Genomic DNA, 21659 nt, shown 5'->3' on the forward strand with positions numbered 1-21659 from the left:
TCATGACAGTAGATGTCAAAAATGTCCAGTTATTTAGATCTAAAATCTAAATTATTTGTCTCCTGATGACAAAATGTCCTGACCAAGAGGTCATAAGGATTTCCTGCTCTGAAGAGACTTTGTTTGTTTCATACAACTTGTTTGAGCATGCACAGTCAGAGACAGGGGCAAGTAGTGTTGAGCAAGAGAAGTTGTATGTTGACTCCCTCCTTCCATTTGTTTCTGTTCAGTGGAAAGAGGTGGGATTTAATATTCATATCATTAGGGTAATCTGCCTAATCTATCCATGCTGCTGCACTCATCAGGGTGGTATCTGTTCACCTCTGCACTGAGAACAACTGAAATTGTCTGAGGAAGTAGAAAGGAACAAGAAGAATAACATACAGACACTAACACATTGGTCATTAAAATGTAGAAATATGGTTTTACAAATAACCTCGGTTGGCATGACTGACTGATTGATTACAACCCATTATAGGAAGGTCTTCAGATTATCTAGAAATAGTTCAGGGTCTCTTTATGTAAGGAGTAGTCAGAGATCAGGTTTGTTTAAAATAATCAAAGTAATTTGAAATGTCATGGGCATGGCTTTTCTAAGTTTGTTTCATTTTTATTGCAGCACTGAGAGTCCTTTGGTATTGTAAATGAATCAGATAGAATAGGAAAGAAATCTATGCATGCCAGAAAAGCAAGCATAATCAACAGTGACCCCAATATCCTGAATATGTAATATACATTAGCACATCCACCTGGAATCAAAGCTGCAGTTTATGTCCAGGCAGAAACTCCATGAGAAACTCAAGGAGTATTTTGCAATATAGCGTGGGAACAGTGCCCAGAGCAGCAGCACGCACACATGAGATATATGGAGCCAGTTCGGAGCAGGAAGTTCTTAAAGTTACACACACTCTTCCAGCAGGGCTGAAATTGTTCCTGAGAAACTATCCTTTGGATTTTTGTGTGTGTGTTTCTATTAGTTTAGTAGCTCCCCCGGTTTTGACCTCGCACTATGAAACTGGCATAGCGAGAAAACAGTTTGAGTTGAAACATTCATTCCACATTACGTGATTCTTGATTAAAAGGCCCATTCGAAAAATATTTAACCCTCTGACTTCCTCCCTGAGAATTCTAGACAGTTCTGAGTTTTAAAGACTAATGGCAAATTGTGTCTAACTGGATGGTGAACACAGGCACTTTCTTAATCAGAAATAACTAACCAGTTCTCTTGCTGACAAGCCAAAGTAGAGAGGCCAAGGACTGATTGATTGGGAAATGAAAACAGAAAATATCCTGACTCCTAATGATGCTTCTTCCAAGTCAGGGTTGAGGCATAGTAGAGTGTGGGGGAAGCTTGCATTGCCATGTGTATAAAGACATGACTTCAGGGCTGTCATCCTTGCCCAGCACAAAAGTTCACATGGGAAAAAGATTAAATTTAAAAACAGAAAATAGATAAAACTGCCATTCTTAATCATTAACACAGCAGGGATTTGTTTTGTTTTGTTTTAAAAAACCCTCATACTTTAAAACAAAGTACAGTGAAAGCCATCGAAAGCACCACTCAAAGACCTAACAAAAATCAGCTGATTGATAAATCATGATGGATTGTTTAATAAATGTGGAGCAGAACGGTACTCAGTACATTGGGGGTTCTTTTAGAGTGGTCTCTAAATAAAGGAATTTGCCAAATAAAGGGTGATCTTCTGTGTAGGTTACACTCTTCAGAATCAGATTCAATAGCACTAATATAACCTCAAACACAAAGTGAGGAATGCTGCTTACTGATCTGCTCAGGGTGATGGTGGTGGTATTAGCTCTGGCAGTGGCAATGTTAAACCATGTATTTGGCTCTTGGCAGTTAAAAGGATATATAGGAATTGTTTCACTGACCAGTGACATATGTACTCTCAGTTACCACAGCAATAGATTCATACAAATATCTGATAGATCACAGCAGCACTGCTGCAACCTTTTTGGACAGGAGTGAAGGATAGTTTGAGGTGAACAACTGCCTGAGTTGGAATGTGGCTAGGATACTAGAATTAATGCTGCTGCTTTGTGGGTGGTATGTCTGGGGATCTTGAATGATCAGCTGAGGCCAGAACTTTGGTTTTCCATTTAATCAGAAAGACACAGGGCCATCCTTAAACATTGTGGTGCCCTCCGCAGCCCCCTCTGTGGGGCAAAGGGGGAGGGCACCACAATGTGGTGTGGCATGAGCAGGCTTGGGAGGCAGGGGGGAAACTGCCCCCCAGCACCAGCCGGCAGAGCAGAGCACATTGGGGCTGGGTCGCTCCACTTCCTGCCACCCGGTGATTGCAGGACGGGTCCGACCCCACACTCACAGGGCAGTGGGAAGTGGAGTGACCCGGCCCCAACCCGCACCACTCTGCTCCTCTGGCTCACAGCCTTGGGACTTGGGGGACAGGGGGAACCGCCCCCCAGCACTCGCCGGCAGAGCGGAGTGGGTTGGGGCCAGGTCGCTCCACTTCCCACCGCCCGGTGAGTGCAGGGCGCGCCCGACCCCTGCTGCAGTCCCCTAGACAGAGCTCAGGGGAAGGGGTGGAGTGGGGGTGGAGGCAGCTTTCCTGGCCAGCTCAGCCAGCTGGGGGACCCCCAAATTTCCTGATGCCCTACGCAGCTGCGTAGTTTGCATCTGGGTAAGGATAGCCCTGGAAAGACAGCGCCCTCAGGAGCAAAGCACAGAACCACCTAGTAACCCAGTGAGACACTGCTTCAGTACTGACACACAGCAAATACTGCTTACATGCTCAATGACCAACATCACTGCTTTCTGCACTTTGGATGTGTCTCTTCCAAATACCAAGGTTGCCTAACACTAGTTGGTGTCTAAAGCTGATGGAACCAGGGCACACAATAGTTTAGCTACAGGAAAAACATGGGGTCATAGAGTTTAAGGCTAGAAGGGACCACCAGATAATCTAGTCTAACTTTCTGTATATCACAGGCCACCAACATACCTGCACACTAAACCCAACACTGAAATTAGACCAAAGTATTACAGCCCACAGGAGACTAGGCTGTTATGTGTTCCATACAGAGAATAGGATGGACCAAGGTGCACCAGTACCCAAGGCCTCCTCATTGGAGATTAAGTGAGATACCCAGATAATCCTGGCAAGTGATCTGCACCCACCTGCTGCTGAAGAAGGCAAAACCCCCCAAGATCACTGCCAGTCAGACTTATGGGAAAATTCCTTCCCAACCCCCTATAGGCTCTGAGCATGTTAGACTCTGAGCATGTGAGCAAGAAACACTAGCCAAGCACTTGAGAGAGAGAATGCTCCATGCCAACTCAGAGTCCTGGCCCTCCTTGTTCAATTAGTCATGGCTGTCCCTGATGCTTCAGAGGAAGGAGTTTAAAAAAACACAAACCGAATACATTGGGGAGAAAAGACCCCTTCCTAGCCCCTGCAGGTGGTCAATTGAAACCCTGAAACATGAGCTTTTAGGAACTTAAGACATAAATCAGAAGTAAGCCCTAGGGCTGATGAGCCCTGCCCCCCACCATCACAAGGAACCCTGTCCTACAATAACACTCATAAATTTGTTCAGCTCCCTCTTAAAACAAATAAAGTTGTTTGCCTCCACAATTCCTATTGGGAGGGTGTTCCAGAACCTCTCCCCACTGATGGTTAGAAACTCTCTTCTAGTTTCCAGACGGAATTTGTTCATGGCCAGTTTATATCCATTTGTTCTTGTACCAGCATTGCCTTTAACTTAAATAGCTCTTCACCTTCCCTGGTATTTACTCAATCATATCCTCTCTCAGCCTTCTAGACTAAACAAGCTAAGCTCTTCCAGTCTCCTCTCATAAGATATGCCGTCTGTTCCCCTGATCATCCTAGTAGCTCTTTTCTGCACCTATTCTAGTTTAAATTCACCTTTCTTGAGCATGGGTGATCAGAACAGTATTCCAAATGAGGTTTCACCAGTGTTTTGTGCAGTGGCATTAATACTTCTCTATCTCTACTGGATATGCCTCACCCCTACATCCTAGGATTGCATTTGCCTTTTTCACAGCCAGATCATGTTGGTGACTCAAAGTCATCCTGTGATTGACTCATACACCCAGGTCTCTCTTGTCCTCTGTCGCTTCCAACTGATGAGCCCCCAACTTGTAGCAGAAATTCATATTGTTAGACCCCAAGTGCATGACTTTGCACTATTGAATTCCATCCCATTTCTGTCACTCCAGTCTTCAAAGTCATCCAGATCTTCTTGTTTAATATTCTGATCCTCCTCTGTATTGAAAATGCCTCCAAACTTTGTATCATCAGCAAATTTCATTAGCACACTCCTACTTTTTGTGCCAAGGTCATTAATAAAAGATTGGTCTCAAGACCAGTCCTTAAGGAACTCTACTAGTAACCTCCATCCAATCGGATAATTCACCTTTCATCACAATCCATTGCCTTCTCCCCCTGGACTCCGGAATCCCCAGGATCAACTTGGAAACACACTTTCTTGTGCCTCTTCCCTCTCCAGACGTTTTAGGGAAAGTTTGACAGGCTTTCCTTTATGTAAAATGAAAATATACATGGCAGCATATTGGGGGGAGAGGGAAGGGGAGGGGTGTAGGGCAGGGGGGGTGGTCCCCTCCTCTACTGGATGGAAACAGAACTGTTCAGCCCTCTGTGATAGAATCCATTCTGCTGACAAATAATGGAGGTTCTTTCAGGTCAGGTGACAGGGGCCTGTGCTTACAGAGCAGGAAGCTGTGAGTTCTATCCCTACAGTCATCTTCAAGTGCTGAATGACTCTGGTGTGCAGTAAAACAATAACCCTGACAGATTAGTTACAATATTCCTTTAAAAGTGTGTGTATGTTTGTGTAGGGGGGGTTCCACTTTAATGTGCTACTCAAAAATTCTCGACCCTTTTCAGCATGATGTAGCAGGATCTTAGGAATTTTAAAGTGAAATAACAGTATGGAACACAGTAAATTACTGGAAACCTGGATCACAGTCAAGCATGACATAATTCAGCTCTTTGTGAGAGTTCAAAGACTGTGTCTGAAAAGGCACAACCCCCATTTATCTAGTGAACTCTCTAAGCAACAAAGTACAGTTTGTCCTCCAGATCCAGTAAGCAAAACTCACATCTTTCCAAAATGACCAGCTACAGCTTGCTAGCATTTTGTATTATTGCCCAGAGTGAGAAAAACACACAGTGTCCATAGGAACAGTCTCTACAGTCATTCACTGTAACAGCACTCAAGGCATGTATCCTTTTCACCCATCAAACTTAGAAAATGTGCAGCTTCCCCTCAGCTTGCTGTGGAGTAAACAGTAAGTGTCCCCTGTGAGACGAGATCCAGAGGCTTTGACTTGAAACCCATTTGGATAAAATGGAAAATGTGAAAAAATATTTTGTGAAGAAAGAAGAATTGGTCTAACTGCTCTCAGATAAATCAGCTCCGAGGTGTTTACCAAGCCTGTCAACTCATCTATCTGCTTCACATTTTGTTTTTCTCTCTCTACAGGAACCCACACTGATACACTTTAATTAAGATAAACTGTGTCACTTTGTAACAGATTGCTTGAACCCATCACTAAGGAGATTAATGGCTGAAAGGAGAGTAGAACTGAGTTTTGGAGAGCCCTTTCCATAATCCAACAATCCCAAAATCTTTAAGAATCTGGCAGAGCAGGGACTGTGCATTTTAATTCAACAGCTGTTCTGTGCTCATCAGTAGCGTGCACAGCAGCTTACAAAATAGAACCTTCCTGATAAATTGGAGGGAAATCAGAGAAGATCAACTAAAATAATCAGGGACTGAGATGTCTGAGAACAAAACAGGTCTAGCTAAACACTGACTAAGCAAGAGATTGGGATGTAATTGAGCTGAATGCTCTGAGCACAAAGCAGGGTGAGGAACTGTTAAGCTGGTCCGTGGGAGTGAGAGCAACTAGGAGAGATGGGGTGAATCTAAGGGCTTGTGTACATGCAGAATTCCATTGGTTTAACTCAAGGTGTGATTGTAAACTGAGTTACTTAAATCAGAGCAAAAGGCTAAGTGGACACTCCTATTTGGGTTTAAAGCAGGGTTCTTTGGGATTAATTTAAATCCTTTTGGACTAGGTTTTAAACTGCAATCAGCTACTCTTAAACCAAAATATGAGTGTCTGCACAAGAGATTGCACTGGTTTAACTAAACTGGTTGAAATGTGTACATGGAGAAGGTCGAGAAAGGGAAAAATTAGGCTGAAAAATTCAGTCTCTAGGTTGTGAGTAGTCTCCCAAAGAAGCTGTGGAATTTCCCTCACTTGGAACTTTTAAAACTAGACTGAACGAAGCACTAGGAAAAGTGCTGTAGGGGACAAGCCTGGACTGGCTCCAGTGGAGAAGGACTGGATGGTCTTTTCCAGCTCCAGCATCTGGGGTTCAGTGAGTTTTAAATGAAACATGGGATGTTTAACTTTCATGTAGACAGCTCACCTGTGCCATTCACAAAAATAGCTATCAATGAATGAGGTTAAGAACTGCCTAAAAATGCATGGGAGGCTAGGAACTAGCACAGGGGTGGCCAACTTGTGGCTCCGGAGCCACATGCAGCTCTTCAGAAATTAATATGCAGCTCCTTGTATAGGCACCGACTCTGGGGCTGCAGCTTCAGGCGCCAACTTTCCAATGTGCCGGAGGGTGCTCACTGCTCAACCCCTGGCTCTGCCACAGGCCCTGCCTCTACTCCACGCCTTCCCGTCCCCTTCCCGAACCTGCCATGCCCTCGCTCCTCTCCGCCCCCAGAGCCTCCTGCACGCCACAAAACAGCTGATTGGGAGGGGGAGGTGTTGATCGGCAGGTCTGCTGGTGGGTGGAAGGCGCTGGGAGCGGGGCTGGGGGGAGCTGATGGGGGCACTGCTGACGTATTACTGTGGCTCTTTGGCAATGTACATTGGTAAATTCTGGCTCCTTCTCAGGCTCAGGTTGGCCACCCCTGAACTAGCACCGGTGTGCCACCGACATTCAGCAGCTCCAGGGCCAAATTCAGATCTAGCATATGTAGCTGCTCCTCCAACGAAGTCAATGGAATTGCAGTTGCTTGTGGCAAGTCTGAATTTGATCCACCGTCTCCAACCTTGACATTGGATGTAAGGAAATCCAGTTGCCATCATCGGCTCGGCAATTTCACAATATCTTTCGATTGGTCCTTTTTGGCAGTCAGTTAGCCATTCCAGATAATAGACTAAGTTTGTTTAGTTTGGTTTGGTTTGGTGTCTCGGAAATGGACTGTTTCCCTCTCATTCCAGACCTGACATGAATCACATGCGGAGGGAGATGATCATCTGATTTTCTTCTCCCTTCACAATCCATTTGATATGCATCTGGGAGAAGTTATGGGGACCATGCTAACAAGATCTCTTTAACAGGTTCCAGCTCACATCAGAACTCTGGATAAGACTGAAGCCCACATAACTCAGCATAAATGCCGTAAGCTAGAGATGGGCCTGAACCAAAATACTGAATACAAACCCTTTTGAAATGTAGAGGGTTTTTGAAATCAAGTTCTGAATTTTCTATGTGGTTCCCAGCATTAGCATCCTCTGTATCTAAATCCTGGATGCCAACAGCCCTCAGCTTTGGGGTGCTGGGTGTTATGGTTTAAAACCATCTCTATCGTAAATGGAAACAATTAGCTTGTGTTTTTCATGTATTGATCCAATAACACTTTGCAAAGGTGGGTAAATATCCTTATTCTTATTTTACAGTTGAGGAAACTGAAGCAGAGAGAATTTAAGAGACTTGCCCAAGCTCCCACAAGTCTGTGGAGCAGTTGGGGATGGATAAATAGCCTTGTTTATTAAAGTAATAATAATAATAATTAATAAAAAAAGACTTTCAGCTCACATACCAGCTCAGCCCTGGCCACCTAGCACTGCTTGTCCATTAATCTCTTGCTTCAAATATGCATATAAGAAGCTGTGTGCTGAGTAAGAATGGAGCTATGGTTTTCTTAGTGAAGTTACTTCTAACCAAATAGTGTTGCAAAAGTATCTTAGGCTGTCCAGCCCTCATTGATACTGTCTTATAAAAAATGCAACATAAATCTCCTCTTAAATATGTTTGTGTGAAGCACTGAAGACAGATGAGTCACTGTACTCTTGGATTAAACCATAACATTGACCTTCAAATCATTAACTCCTGCTGCAGGCCTGTGCATGTAAAAGCATCAGGATTGTATTGTACCTCACAGAAATATCTATTTATTCCCTTAGTCGACTCAGAATAATAATTTCTTGTACAAGGATCAACCCCAACCAAATCCCTAACCTGGCAACTCCCGAGTTCTCTGAAAGTTTGGAACAGGATTAGTGTTTTGTGGTTTGGTCCACCTCCACTTATAGGCTGCTTCTGCATACAATGCACAACTAATGACGCAACAAATGTATGGCCTTGTGGATTTATGTTGTATACACACACACACGCAAACATATTCAAACCAACTGCAGGCAATAAGATTGGCACAGCTGCTTAGTGGGCTTTGTGGGAATTGCTCTGAGGGTTAATTAACTTTATTTATACAGTTAAACTTTTTTTTCTACAAACAACGCTAACAAAACTAAGATCCTATTTTAAAAAAATCACGTGATGAAGGTTATACTGCGAGATGCGCATGCCGAGACACAACGCAATGAGCTGCTGCCAGCCCAATCACACTTCTCTATCTTTTTTGATGTTTTTTTCTCTCCTGTTGCCATGTGAAGACCCACATAAAAATGGGGGAAGCAGACTGTAGTGAAACTAACTAAAGAGTGCTGTCAAAGTAAACAAACTGAAAAAAAAAAAAGAGAAACATATCTTTTTCCTCCAATCTTTCAGTTACAGTCAACCCACATGTTACTTGTAATAATAAAAATAAAAAAATCAGAGAACTGTCATTTTTTTACACTCCCTTTAAAAAGGCACTGTAATGATAAAAATCATATTTGAAAAAATCATTCCCATTGTTATTAATAACTTTATAACATAATTTAAAGTATCTAATTTGAATCTCACTTAGTTTTCACCATTTCTCTTTGTTTGCTTTTTGAATTTCACTTAGCTAGCACAGGATAGGGAAAGTAGTCTAGTGGAGTTTCACTTTCTGTATATAGTCAGTTTCATTCTCCTGTTATCATGCTTTAGCTCCTTAATGTTTGTGTTTGGGAATATTTACATCCCAAAACAAAAACCCAAGACATTTCTCTTCACTTCTCTAGGATTTTAAAAATCTTTTCTTATTAATAAAACCTAAATTTTAGGCATAAACTACTTGACGGTGTCCCCCTTTTAAAAAGTGCATAGCTTTTGACACATTATTGTTTTAAACACAGTTTCCAAATTCTTGCTCAGAAATACCCGTTCTATAGGTCCTTTTGCTGAAGGAAACAGAGGATGTTTAACTGAGATCTTTAAAAACCAAGGTGTCTATTGAATTTTAAGGAAATAAAGACATAAATATCAGCTTGCTTGCTTGCTTTTTGAACTAGCTGTCAGCTATGTCAGAGTGTAGTGGCAGATTTCCCTTTGGAAGACAGTGCCTGTTTCAAACGTCTCTTTAAGTCTTGCATGTTTGGAGACTTGGGCCGGATGAGGTGGAGCCCTCTCCTTTTTTCCCCATTGCAGCTTCCAATCATCCTGCCCACCTCCTGGCAAAGTTGCTGGAAGGCCTCATGTACCCCCTCACAGTTCTCCCGGGCTGACACTTCGCAGTAAGTGCCACCCAGCTCATTGGCCAGTTGAAGCCCTTCTCTGGAGGACACCTGCCTGGCTCGCAGCAGGTCTCCTTTGTTGGCCATCAGAAGCAGGGGGATGTTGGCGTTGGGGTGGATCTTGCGAATGTGCTGGTACAGGGGTCGGATGACCCGGTAGCTATCGTAGTCTGTGATGGAGTAAACGAATACAAAACCATCCGCCCAGTAGATTGAGCGGTTTATTTGCTCCTGGCAGCAAATACTGTCATTATCATCCTGCCATCAAAACCAAGAGATGAGAGATTAGAAAACAGAGAGTAAGAAGCAAAAAAAGCTACCATCAGACAGGGCAGCAGCAAGTGATCATACAGCACTGGGAGCAAGCAATTGCTCCATTTCATCACATTGCTGCTACTTAATCTGACACAAATACAGAGCAAAAGGCAACTCTGACTGCTGTTGAATGTACCAGGTCTAGGATGAAATACCATGATATGTCAATGGAATATGAATAGGATCTGGCAGCACAGATAATGGAGTGGAGACCAGGCTGTTGTTCAGTGGTTAAAAAATGGTCAGAACATTGATGCTTTGTTCAAATGGATTTTGTATTTATTGAATCAGTATTCAGCACCCCTCCCCCCGTTATCAGGGGTGATAAATGGAATCATCAAGGTTAGAGCCAGAAAGTTAGACAGAAAAAAACTGTCGGGTCATCTAGTCTAGCCCCACTTATCCACGGGAAGGATTGTTCCCTACAGTACCTTCTTTAGTGCCTTTTCCGATCCAGTGTTTAATGTCTCCAAGGATGGGGTTTCTACCATTTTCCTGAGGAGACTTTTCCACTGTCTGATGGATCTTACCATCTGCAAGTTTCTCCGGATATTCAGACTAAAAGATTTTTTTAGAAAAAGTAATCTACTGCAAGTGATTGTTCACTGGAGCTGAAAATAAATGGTGGCCTGAACACTGATTACTTTCTCCAGGAGGCGGTGGATTTCTGATTACTGTTAGCTGTCTTTTTGTCATGCCTGCACAGTCCAAGAGTGCCCATATCAGGTGTTATAACATCATTGCTCCTAATCAGGACAGGAATAACAATCACCAGGGGAAGAATGCAAAGGAAGCTGATGTGTTACTTTTTGGCCTGTGTTGTGATCTGTTCATTTCTAAGTATGAGGTTTTTTTAGACTAATCGATTACTTTTAATATCTTTGCTGGGGTTTTATTCTATTAGACAGGGAGATTAGCATTGCATGTTCTTATCGGGCAGGCTTGGTCTGATAAGAAATGTTTCTGCCAATATTATAGGCTCTTTGAAACAACATACAAGTCCTTGTAACTTCTTTCACTCTAGGTCAGATCCTACAAGGTACTAAGCACCTTCAGTCGCCACTAACGTCAGAGGGAATTAAAGTCTCTTGGAACCTAACCAGGGGATGCTCAGCATCTTGCAATGTCTGGCCCAACATCTTTTGCCAAATGAAATTCTGGGAGTCTTATCAAATTATTGAACGGCCCAGTATGAATACATTTGTCCAGAATAAACTGGCATAAAAATAATCCATGAGCTAATTGGCTAAGTGAAAGCTGTAGGACAGACCCAAAATCTAATCACCCTAAATTAAAATTGAACTTCAGCAACCTCTCAGACCCTTCCCCATTACTAAAACATTGTTCTATCATATCGACCATTCATACAGTAATTTGGTTTCTTTTTTTCTCTAGCATGAAACACAGGGAAAAATCATCAACAGTTTTTTTGACAGATATTTAACTTGTCAGATTCAACAACAAGAAAATAGGAGAAAAGGACAAAATGTTAAACCCTGGCTGTCTAAGGTTGGCTCCTAAATCCACATTCAAGCACTTAAATAAAAGTGGTCTGATTTTTCAAAGGTGCCGAGCATGTGCAGCTCCCATTGGTTTCAGTGGGGTTTGTGGGTGCTCAGCACTTGCCCCAAATTGATCACTTTATTTAGGCACCTAAATATGGGTTTAGGAGCCTAACTTCAGGCACTTGGGGTTGAAAATGATGGCTTAAATGTATTATGTAATAACTGATCAGACAGCAGGAGGAATACTGTAGGCAAAACTAAAAGAGCAATCTTTGCTTTAGGGGGAGATTTGTCAAAGGTACAAATGGGAGTTGGGGGCCTAACTTTCAATGGGAGTTGGGTCCCTAATTGCCCTTTGTACCTTTGAAAATTTTTTCTTTAGTTTAGACCACAGACATTGGAGGCAATGGCTCAAAAAATCTAATAACACCTCATCTCTTCCATCTCACAGTGCCATCACACTTGATCCCATGCTGTGTTTGGATTTTTCTCATTAGTGGTGCTGTGGGATGCGCACAGCAGTAAGGCCATATCATTGGTACAGCAGCACCCTAAGCCATTAAAGAGTTGAGATACTCATGGATCATTTCCACATGGAATGCAACTCTAAGGATATAACAAGTGACCTCTATTTATGTGAAATGAATTGCTGGGTCTCAATCCAGTTCCCGCCGAACAGGTGTCCAACCTTACAAACATTACAGTCACACCTAGAATGAATAGATATCTTCACTGTCAGTTCAAAGGTTAAGGTGCGTGAACTCTCTGGTGCCCCAGGTCAGCACATTGGCAGGGCAGTGTGTGGGGAGAGGGGAAGCTTGCATGGTTACTGTAACTGATCTGTATATAAGTAGCCCTCCTTTGTATCCCCAGGCCCCTTTCACCAGCTAACTCGTTTTAGCAGGGAAAAGAACTAGTTGCTATAAACAAGGATTTGAAAACTTCTTTGGAACAGATGAATGCAGCTTTCCTGAGCAGAAGTTCTCAGTTACAATGGCTGGGCCCAGCCAGCAGTAAGATAGATGTGATAATCCTCAGTGGAATGTTTTATTCACAAAAATAGAAGACTAATAAGCTAGTTTGTTTACAGACATGTCTCCTTACAAATTAAAAACTACACACGGTCACTGGCTATGGATATTTCAAGTAGCAATTAATCATTTAACAAACCCAGTTATCTGTCTGCTTCTGGTTTTTTTTAAACATTAACATTTCCGATGTTGTTAGAATTCTGAGTAACTCCACATGACTCTCTCCAGAAATCACAGCACACAGATGTCAGAGTGCAAGTGACTCATTGTAGTTCAAGGATCTCCTTAGAAAACACATGAACACAATCTAGTCAAACATCCTTTTGATGGCTCAATTCAGAAATGAGCCCTTGAAATCACTTCAATTACACCATTTGGTGCAAACACAGACCCAAGGTAAAAAGCTTTTGTGGGAATTATTGAAACAGTGCAGGGCTTTCACTGGGACAAAGGAAATGAAGCCTCCCATCATTAAATTAGAAATAGTGCTGACTCCAAACCTCAGAGGTAACACCTCTGAATGCTGCAAAATTCGGCCCTGGTTCCAGAAATCAAAGCTCGGGTCAGTGTCGAGTCAAAATAGTGAAATCTGAAAAATGATTTTATATCTGGAGAGAAAGGAAGGGGAGTGGACCTCCTTCACGCTCCCTCCACTCCCAGGATAGAATGAAAGGTGGATTCCCTTTATTATGTATTTATCATGCTTCCCTGGTTACAGTGCCTAATTTCTGTCAACAGGGTCTCTGGGTGATAGTCACACCTGTGCAGAGAGCTAGTACCAGTTAATTCCCACTTAAGCATTATTTTGAGGGTGTAAGTGGCACATAAGCCATATGCTGGGCCTCTGCACAGAGGTGAATTTCATTCTCTGAAAATGATAGGGCTTTTAGTTAGGGCTTCAGACTACAACATACCTTTTTGATCCTCTGCCATATTTTTACAAATAGAGGGAAAGACTATACTTGGCAATTGATGTCATTCTGTACTTTGTGTCCTTGATAGGAGAGCTTCTTTTACTAAATTTCAAAACCACTAAAATCATGGGTTCACCTGAAATCAAAACTTTGAAAGGTCAAGTTCTGTTTGGCACTAGCAAAAATGTGAGATCTGGGCTTCTGCATGCATTTTAATTCTTGTTTTATTCCTCTGGAAGCCTTACAAGCAGGGTAAGAATTCCTTTCAAAATAGAATATTGTTTGCATAGCACAGACTTCTGCTTCATGAGAAAAACGTGGTTTTTAAATAAAATTTCCTTGGAAAAATAGTTGTTTATAAAAAGAGAATTTTTTTTTAATTTCTCCCCACAAAATCTGACCAAGTTTCCAAAACATTTTGTAAAGGGTTCTGGAGGTTTCCCTGCCTTCCTTTTGTCATTGTGGATGATGGTAGCATTCAGAATGAGTGATGACCAGGATGTATGTTCCTCCATTTCACCCACCCACCACCCCCATTCTAAAAAGGCATGGGACACGATTGGTTGGGACTTTTGGCTTTTCACTTAAACTAATTTATAGTGATCAAAGAAAACTCAGATGGAATCCTGGATTACAAGAGATTTCCTGCCCAGCTCTGCAAACTCATGATGGATAACTCAGCCAGAACACAGAGAAGCATCTGTATTTTCAGGTGCATATCTAAACTAAACAGGATCTTCAAACCTTTTCAGGTTTGACATGAGAGAGGATGAGATTGATAATGGTGTTTGGATTCAGATATATGCTAAATTAAATCTGGGTTTGGATTTGGTTTCAAGGAAAAACCAAACCTAGGATTTGGGTTCAGTGTTGATGAAAATGCACTTAATTTTGGCCCTAAATCTTAGAAACTTCATGAAAACAGTTGATCTTGTGAGAGTTCCACCATTCAAGGGGAAAATATCACAAAATTTGATGCTTCTGTGAAATTTCCACCATTTTGGTCTGCTTCCAAACCAGCTCCAAAAAAATAGAGTCAGTTTAGCACTGCTCTTTTATGGAGAGGTCCCTAGCCAAGAATTATAATGAGAACACCCTAAAATCTGGTGGGGGGTTGGTGTGATGGGGCTTATCCACCTCATGCACCTGAGAAGTAAGGAGTGGTTTAAAGCAGATACTGTCACTCAAAGACTGTCACTCAGAAGGAAGAGAGATTTGCTCTGGGAGAGGAGGGTCTAACCTGAGCAGCCAGATTGGCCTCTGGACAGTTGAGAGTTCCTTCTGCTCATCCAGGGACAGGAACTCCTGGCCAGCAATTAGATTAAGCAAAGACTTGGTTGAACCAAGCTAACCCTGCAGCTTTATTCCTCAGTTTAAGCTTGGGCTGCACTAAGTCATTTCTTTTGGCCTTGATTTAACTTGAAAGGAGCCTGACTTAAAGGAGTAGTTGAAGCAGGGCAGAGGCCATCTGAGTTGGGATGTCCACATTTGGGGTTCTAGTTCGGGCACATCTGCTAATGACAAGAGTTACGTATAGGGGAGACCAAAGAGCTGGCAATGAACAAAAGGCACCCACTGTATTCTGAAGCATAAATCCATTGAGCAGACATTTTACCTCCAATGAGACAAAGGGTGTATCCTGCACCTGTAAGGAGATCTGCTCTCCGTCTATGGTGAATTTTCTTGAATACAAGGCACCTGATAAATAAGTAAGATAATTAAAGACAGTACATGTAACGGAGAAAAAAAAGTAAATCCAGTCAAAATCAGAATATTCTAGTCCTGAGCCCTGGGAATTATATGGTACATAGGTCCCAGGCTAGCCCTTTACACAGGGGTGAATTTGTGTGATTGGTTGCCCAAGTAACATGGTATTATATATGTTCCTTGACTGGGTGTTTCCACCACCCTGGGCTGTATCTAAATTCTTCATTTTTAAACTCTTTATTAAAAATTAAATTAAATTCTTTATAAACTACTTTACCCATGGAACAATCAGGCCAGATTATTTTATGTGACATGTTCAAAGAGCAACACAACAGTTTCAAATCCAGAATCCATTTTCAATGGTTGCAAATACTGGCCTACGATTTCTCCTGTGACTCACATTACTGAGGAATATCTATTCTTCTTTCTGATAGATGACTTCTTCCTAATGATCTGCTACTTCTTTTGGAATGAGAGAGGACAACCTGAATGGGATTTCTGTGCCCACTTAAAATAAGCCATTGATTCCACATAGAGTAGCACTCTTCTATAATGCAGATTGGAAGTACTTGTAATCACAAGTGAATCAGGGAATTCACTGTTAAAGAAGTGAGCTGTTTTCCATGGATTTCTACTGTAAGTGCAAGGAAAAGCATGCCAAATACATACAGTATTGTAAATGGAGCACACAACCATGCATTAAGACTAGAGAGTTCAGGTTATTATTATGGGTCTGCAGAATCTCATCAGTCAGACTATGGTTCTGAAACCCCCAAAGTAGGGATAGCATGTATCCAGGTCCCATTTTATCCAAATCACTAAGGTTCAGAGCATGAGGGCTGGATAAAAGTTTCTAGGCTTGGCCCAACTTTGATCAAGACAATGGAGATGTTGGGTTTGAACTATATTTGTTTTTGTATTGCAGGTCCAACAACATAAAGAAAGCTTAGGTTTGGGGTTTATGAAGTATCCATGGTTGACATAATGACAGCTTGGAAACTGATGTCCTCTTTGTTTAACTATAAAACATAACACAAGTGACATGGTGGGACAGGCCCTTTGTGGCCCCATGCTAAAGGCCCTACTACACTAAGTTCTGGTTCTACTACACTAAGCCCCAGTAAAGGAGCAACAAAGGTGGGTCCTCCAGGCCTGCCTACAGAGGCTGCGCAGAAGCAGCTAATCAGGAGGTGCCAGGCCTTAGCAGAGCAGTTCCTGGCTGGGACCAGAGGAGCAAGGCAGGGGACTCTTCTCTGGCCACAGGAGCTCAAGGAACAACCAGAGTGTGGTTCTGGCTGCATTTGCTTAAGCTGGGAGAGAGAGAGGACCTGAGAAGTTTAACCCTGCGGTCAGGGATGAAGATAAGGGGGCCAGGTGGGAAGAGGCTCAATGAAATAGCAGCAACGAATTGAAGTGAGTAGTACATGGCTGCTGTGCATAGGGTCCCAGGATCGGAACCTGGAGTAGTGGGTGGGGCTGGGTTCCCAGGCCAAGTGATGTAAACCCTGAGTAGAGGACAAGTCTCATTGGGAAGCCCGAGTGAAGGGCTGAAGTTAAAGAGCTGGACTGAAGACGCTAGCGAGGGCAAACAGACTGTTTCATTTATTGGACTCTTTACTACCCCAGAAGGAATTCATTTGGACTTGTGACTTGGCTGGAGGGCCAAGCCACTGACAACATGCCAAGTGAGGCCAACAACCTATGGGACACCAGGAGCGGGAAAAGGACTGCGGTACCGCACACAGCAGCAGGAGGCACTCGAGAGGTGAGAGCCCCTGTTAAACACGGCTAAACAGAGAACTACAGTCTCAACAGCTGTCAGTGCGGCACTGTTCAGTGTTCATACTGTCCCAGTACAAGCTTCACTGCTACTGCCTAGGCAATATGTTTCAACTCTGACCTGGAGGAATCCCCTCCCGGGGAAAGCAGGGAGTTGACTCTTCATGGCCTATTGAGTCCTTGGCCTCAATTCAGATTACTTATGAACAAGCCAATAAGCGCCAACTGTGGTGCATGTGAACCTTAGTTTAAAACGATATATCATCCCTGTGAGAAATGTCTCTAAAATTTGGTTCACAGAAGCAGGTATATTTGCTCCAATGGAAAAATATCTGAGCTCATAGAAACGTTTAGAATATGAGGACATTCACTATGGCAAAGTTCACTGCATTTGAATCCAGCATTAAAATAGTACATTTTAAACCTGACTGTACTGCATGAATAACTTTTCTGTGAGCCCTATGAAAATGTGTCAGATGTTAAGCTGGAAAAGATTGTGCTGTTTTATGGGGAGATACCTAACCCCTGAACCAAGACCAGCCAATATGCTATTCCTACTCTGTAATATATCACAGGGAAAAGTACAGGTACTTCCAGATGCTGACAGTGTTCTGCCTTATATCCAGCCGCAGGAGAAGCATAGTCATGTGATTACAGATTTACTAACACCTGTTTCTTATCTTTAGCATATTTGTTTCTGCTCCAGTATGGCTGTAGGGCTGGTAGCTTAATGGAAAAAAAACATGCAGTTCTTAGCAATGTGTCTGGTAGCAATCCATTGTGAAACTTAGAAATCTAGCTTGATTGACAGTGTCTTGCAGGAAAGGTGGAGGAAAAGAAAGACAAGCAGTACAAAGACTGAAATGTCAAGGTTTATTTAGGGTCAATGGAAGGGGGCAGTCAGTAAAAGCTTCCAGACCATCACTCACCAGACAGGCAGAGTAGATCAAAGGCTTCTGGTTCTCTACCATCCCTATTTCTGACTCTTCCTTCTCAACTCAACATGTATCTCCCAAAGCAAAACAATTACAAAATCACTGGTTTGAATCCAGCCCAGTTTGATAGTTCACCCATAGCTGTTAGGTGGCCTACATGTGAGATGAGTTAACTGGTCTCAGTACAGTTCCTAGTGCACAGGTATCCACTTTACAGACCCTGCTAATACAATGGGTGTCCTGGTGGGCAGAGAGGGTGTGGAGTAAATGGGTCACAGCATCATACCCTCTGAGACAAGGGTGGCCAGCCTGAGCCCAAGAAGGAGCCAGAATTTATCAATGTACATTTCCAAAGAGCTCAGTAATATGTCAGCAGCCCCCCATCCGCACCCCCCCTCCACTCCCAGAGTCTCCCACCCCCCACAACCCCACTGATCAGCACCTCCCCTTCCCTCCCCGATCGGCTATTTCATGGCATGCAGGAGGCTCGGGGGTGGGGGACGGAGGAGCGAGGGCACGGCAGGCTCAGGGGAGGGGTCGGGAAGGGGTGGAGTGGGGACAGGGCCTGTGGCAGAGCCAGGGGTTGAGCAGTGAGCACCCCCCGGCACATTGGAAAGTTGGCGCCTGTAGCTCCAGCCCCAGAGTTGGTGCCTACACAAGGAGCCGCATATTAAACTTCTGGAGAGCCGCATGTGACTTCAGAGCCACAGGTTGGCCACTCCTGCTCTGAGATGTTCCCTGTGGGTCAGGATTGGAAAAAATAGCAAGGCAAAGTGGGGAAAGCTTCCATTACCACTGTACCTGTCCTGGGTACAGAGGACTTCAATCTAGCATTCTACATCAACACTAAAGTCACTGAAAAAAGCAAACACATAGGACAAAATTCTGGGATGACTCTTACACTCTAGTGAAATCCCATTTACTTCACTAGAGTTGCACAGGCAGGGTAGCATTTGGCCTCTATTGTTCAGTTGATATATGAAACATTCCTTGATTCTGCCTTTAATGTAGGTATGTCCCCAAGCCAATCTTTCCCTCTGAACCTTTTCCATCAGAGTGGAAATAATACTGACTAAAAGGATCGTAAATAACGAGCCTTTGATTTATTGTTTTCATAGCCTGAGGCAATTAACTGGAAATATGCACCTTATGGGCATCTAACTGCTTCACTTTCTTGTAATACACAGTGATTGGAAAAGGAATCTATCTGTAATGCCGCACAAGGAAGTAGACTCACCAGTATTGGCCTCATAGTCTCCAATAAATCTTTTAGTGAGAAAGCGCACAACCAGGGCTGTAAAACAAGGAAAAAACATGGGCCTTTAATCTGAGTCAATATCAGCCTTTGCAGAATGCATGTAATGTCTTACTAGCTGACTTAGTGTAGCACCAAGATAAACTTTGTTCACATATTACTCTGGGCATATGGCTCCATTTTTGCCCACATAGGAAATGATTTGGGGCCAGAGTATGATACCATCACTCTGGGTTGCCAGCACCCTGTCTCATGAGTTGTCCCATTGATTTTTAATCAGGCTACTCACAGAGTAATGTGAATGTCAATGAAGCTATCACAAGCTACCCTTTGAGCTTAAAATAATTTGATGAACTAAAACAAAGCAAATTCTTACAATACTACGATGGTTCACAGTACCAAGTTTAAGACCTGGTCTATGGATATCAGAGATCAGAATGGATGATCTAATGGTCCCTTCTGGCCTCAAATCTGTGAATCTATTCATTTTATCCAATGGACAAACTGCATGTGCTGTGCAAGTGATCAATCTGTAGCAAGTGGGAACTTCTTGCTCATCTTAATTTCTGATGGTTTCAAAGATCCTAGGGCTAGAAAGCTTGGAAAGCATTTTGCTGTCTCTTGATCTCTTTCTGAGAAGAACTGTGGTATTTTTTTTTACACTAACAGCATCTTATTTCTATAGTGCCTTTCATCCCAAATAGTTGGCAAAATTAATCAACTGACAAACAATGAAGGGTCTGATTCTGCAAGCCCTATCTGCACGCAGCATTCCCACAGACTCCATTTTTAAAGATTATTACACCCACCACTGACATGCAGCTCCGTCTAGTCAGCTGTTTAACTATGCAGCTATGCCACTATCTTCAATGAGCTACTTTAAATTTCTATACAAGGGGGCTGCTTAAATTTTACTAAGTGGAAGCGGGACCTCAGATATAGTAAAACAAAGTCTGTTCCTACTAAAATTTGCTTATTTGTGAAATCACAATCCACACATACAAAAACTAAATTTCTAAACTAAACTCAATTTCTCTCTCTTCCTTGTCCCCACCCCAAATCATAGAAAAATATGTGGAAAATAATACTTTTTTCATCCACAGATTTCAAAGTGGTACGTACCACGAAGGCAAGTATCATTAGTCCCATTTTTCAGATGGGGAAACTGAGACACAGTGAAGTGACTTGTACAAGATCATAAAGTAAGTCAGTGGTAAAGCTGAGAATTTAATGCAGGACTCTGGACATCTACTCAATGTCCTACCTACTTGACCATGCCACCTCACTTTTGAACTACATATATTGGATGATCTGATCCATCTCATTGAAAATTCTGAGCATTTTTTAAAGTGGTAATTAAACCTATACAACAATTACAGTCTGGAGTATATACAGACTCCGGTCAATCTGACCATAAAATGTAAATACAGTTACATTGTAAATACAATCAAAGCCCTGTGGACTTACCTGTCTTGCCAACGTTACTGCCACCAAGTACAACAAGCTTGATGATTTTGTTGGGCACACAGTCTAAGACAGGATACTCGGGTATGGGAAGCAAGAGAAAGTTAGTAGAATACTGTGACATAGTATTCTGAGAGATGAGACGCATGCCAGAACTGAGATCTGATCAGCTCTACTGAGAGTAGGGGGAGAAAAGGGAAAAAAAAACTTCTTTGCTTCTTTTCTAGGCTGTAAATCCTTGGATGGATAAGTCCTCTCATTTCATTTAAGTAGCTTTTTAGGGAAGTATCAGAGCAGCTGGCCTCTTCTTTCCGACGATTCTGCTCAGACAGCGACTTTGCAAAGCGGAGGGAAACTTTCTGTTCAACTCCAGTGAAAACTGACTCCTGCATTCCTCGGCCAATCAGAAGTCAAAACGTGACATTCCACTAGAGAGGGCATAAAGTGTGTGCCTCCTATGAACCATGATCAGTCTGTTGCTTTATCTTTTCTCGCTGCCTGTTCTACGTGCTGTACCTTGGCTCTAAGCTGAAAACACATCCTTCAATTTTTTTAATCGTCATGATGGTTGTTTCAGCAAGATATGGCCACCCTGAACTGTCCTGGTGAAATTGTAGTTTGAATAATTCTGTTCTGCCTATCTGAATTCCCTTTTTACTTTCAATTTCCACCCAGTTTTCTCTGCCTTCCATTCTGATCTGTTGTGTACAGGTGACACACTTGGATCCCTTAAGAGAGCTTGAGCTGATGGACATTCCTCTGCATTATAATGAGTATTTAAGCAGTTTTAGATTGTATTTTGCAGCCTCTCAGAAAGCAATACCTTTGGGTGTTTGTAAGTTATTAGATGACACAAATAATGTCAATACTTTTCATTCTTATTGTTCAAGGGGAGAATCATTTGTTGATAGTTGCTTTATTTTTTTTAAATAGGTCATTGGTCAACAGTGTAACAATGCAATGAGTCTGTACTTAGACTGTGTGGGTATGTATGTCAGCATTGTGCTAGGTCACAACTGTCCTTTTGGACATTTTAAAG

The 21659-nt window shown here is 42.6% G+C and overlaps 1 protein-coding gene across 1 annotated transcript; it reads right to left on the reverse strand.

The window, feature by feature from the left end:
• Positions 1 to 8418: 8418 nt before the first annotated feature.
• Positions 8419 to 21002, reverse strand: LOC141993602 (ras-like protein family member 11A-like). The gene is made up of 4 exons (XM_074963151.1): positions 20624 to 21002; positions 19139 to 19195; positions 15096 to 15178; positions 8419 to 9973 (listed from the first exon to the last, which is right to left on the reverse strand). Exons 1-4 carry the CDS (start codon positions 20766 to 20768, stop codon positions 9506 to 9508), a joined length of 753 nt encoding a protein of 250 aa, XP_074819252.1. The 5' UTR covers positions 20769 to 21002; the 3' UTR covers positions 8419 to 9505.
• Positions 21003 to 21659: the final 657 nt, after the last annotated feature.

Source organism: Natator depressus, chromosome 9, assembly GCF_965152275.1.
Source record: "Natator depressus isolate rNatDep1 chromosome 9, rNatDep2.hap1, whole genome shotgun sequence".
Lineage (NCBI taxonomy): Eukaryota > Metazoa > Chordata > Testudines > Cheloniidae > Natator > Natator depressus.

Bases quoted from the DNA above. Each gene is read 5' to 3' on its own strand.
- LOC141993602 (XM_074963151.1), bottom strand. From the start codon at position 20,768: ATGCGTCTCATCTCTCAGAATACTATGTCACAGTATTCTACTAACTTT. The intron at 19,196-20,623 runs GTAAGTCCACAG...CTTGTTTTACAG, and splicing joins CAGTAACGTTGGCAAGACAG to CCCTGGTTGTGCGCTTTCTC. The intron at 9,974-15,095 runs GTAAAATGTCTG...TTTTGATGGCAG, and splicing joins CACCCTTTGTCTCATTGGAG to GATGATAATGACAGTATTTG.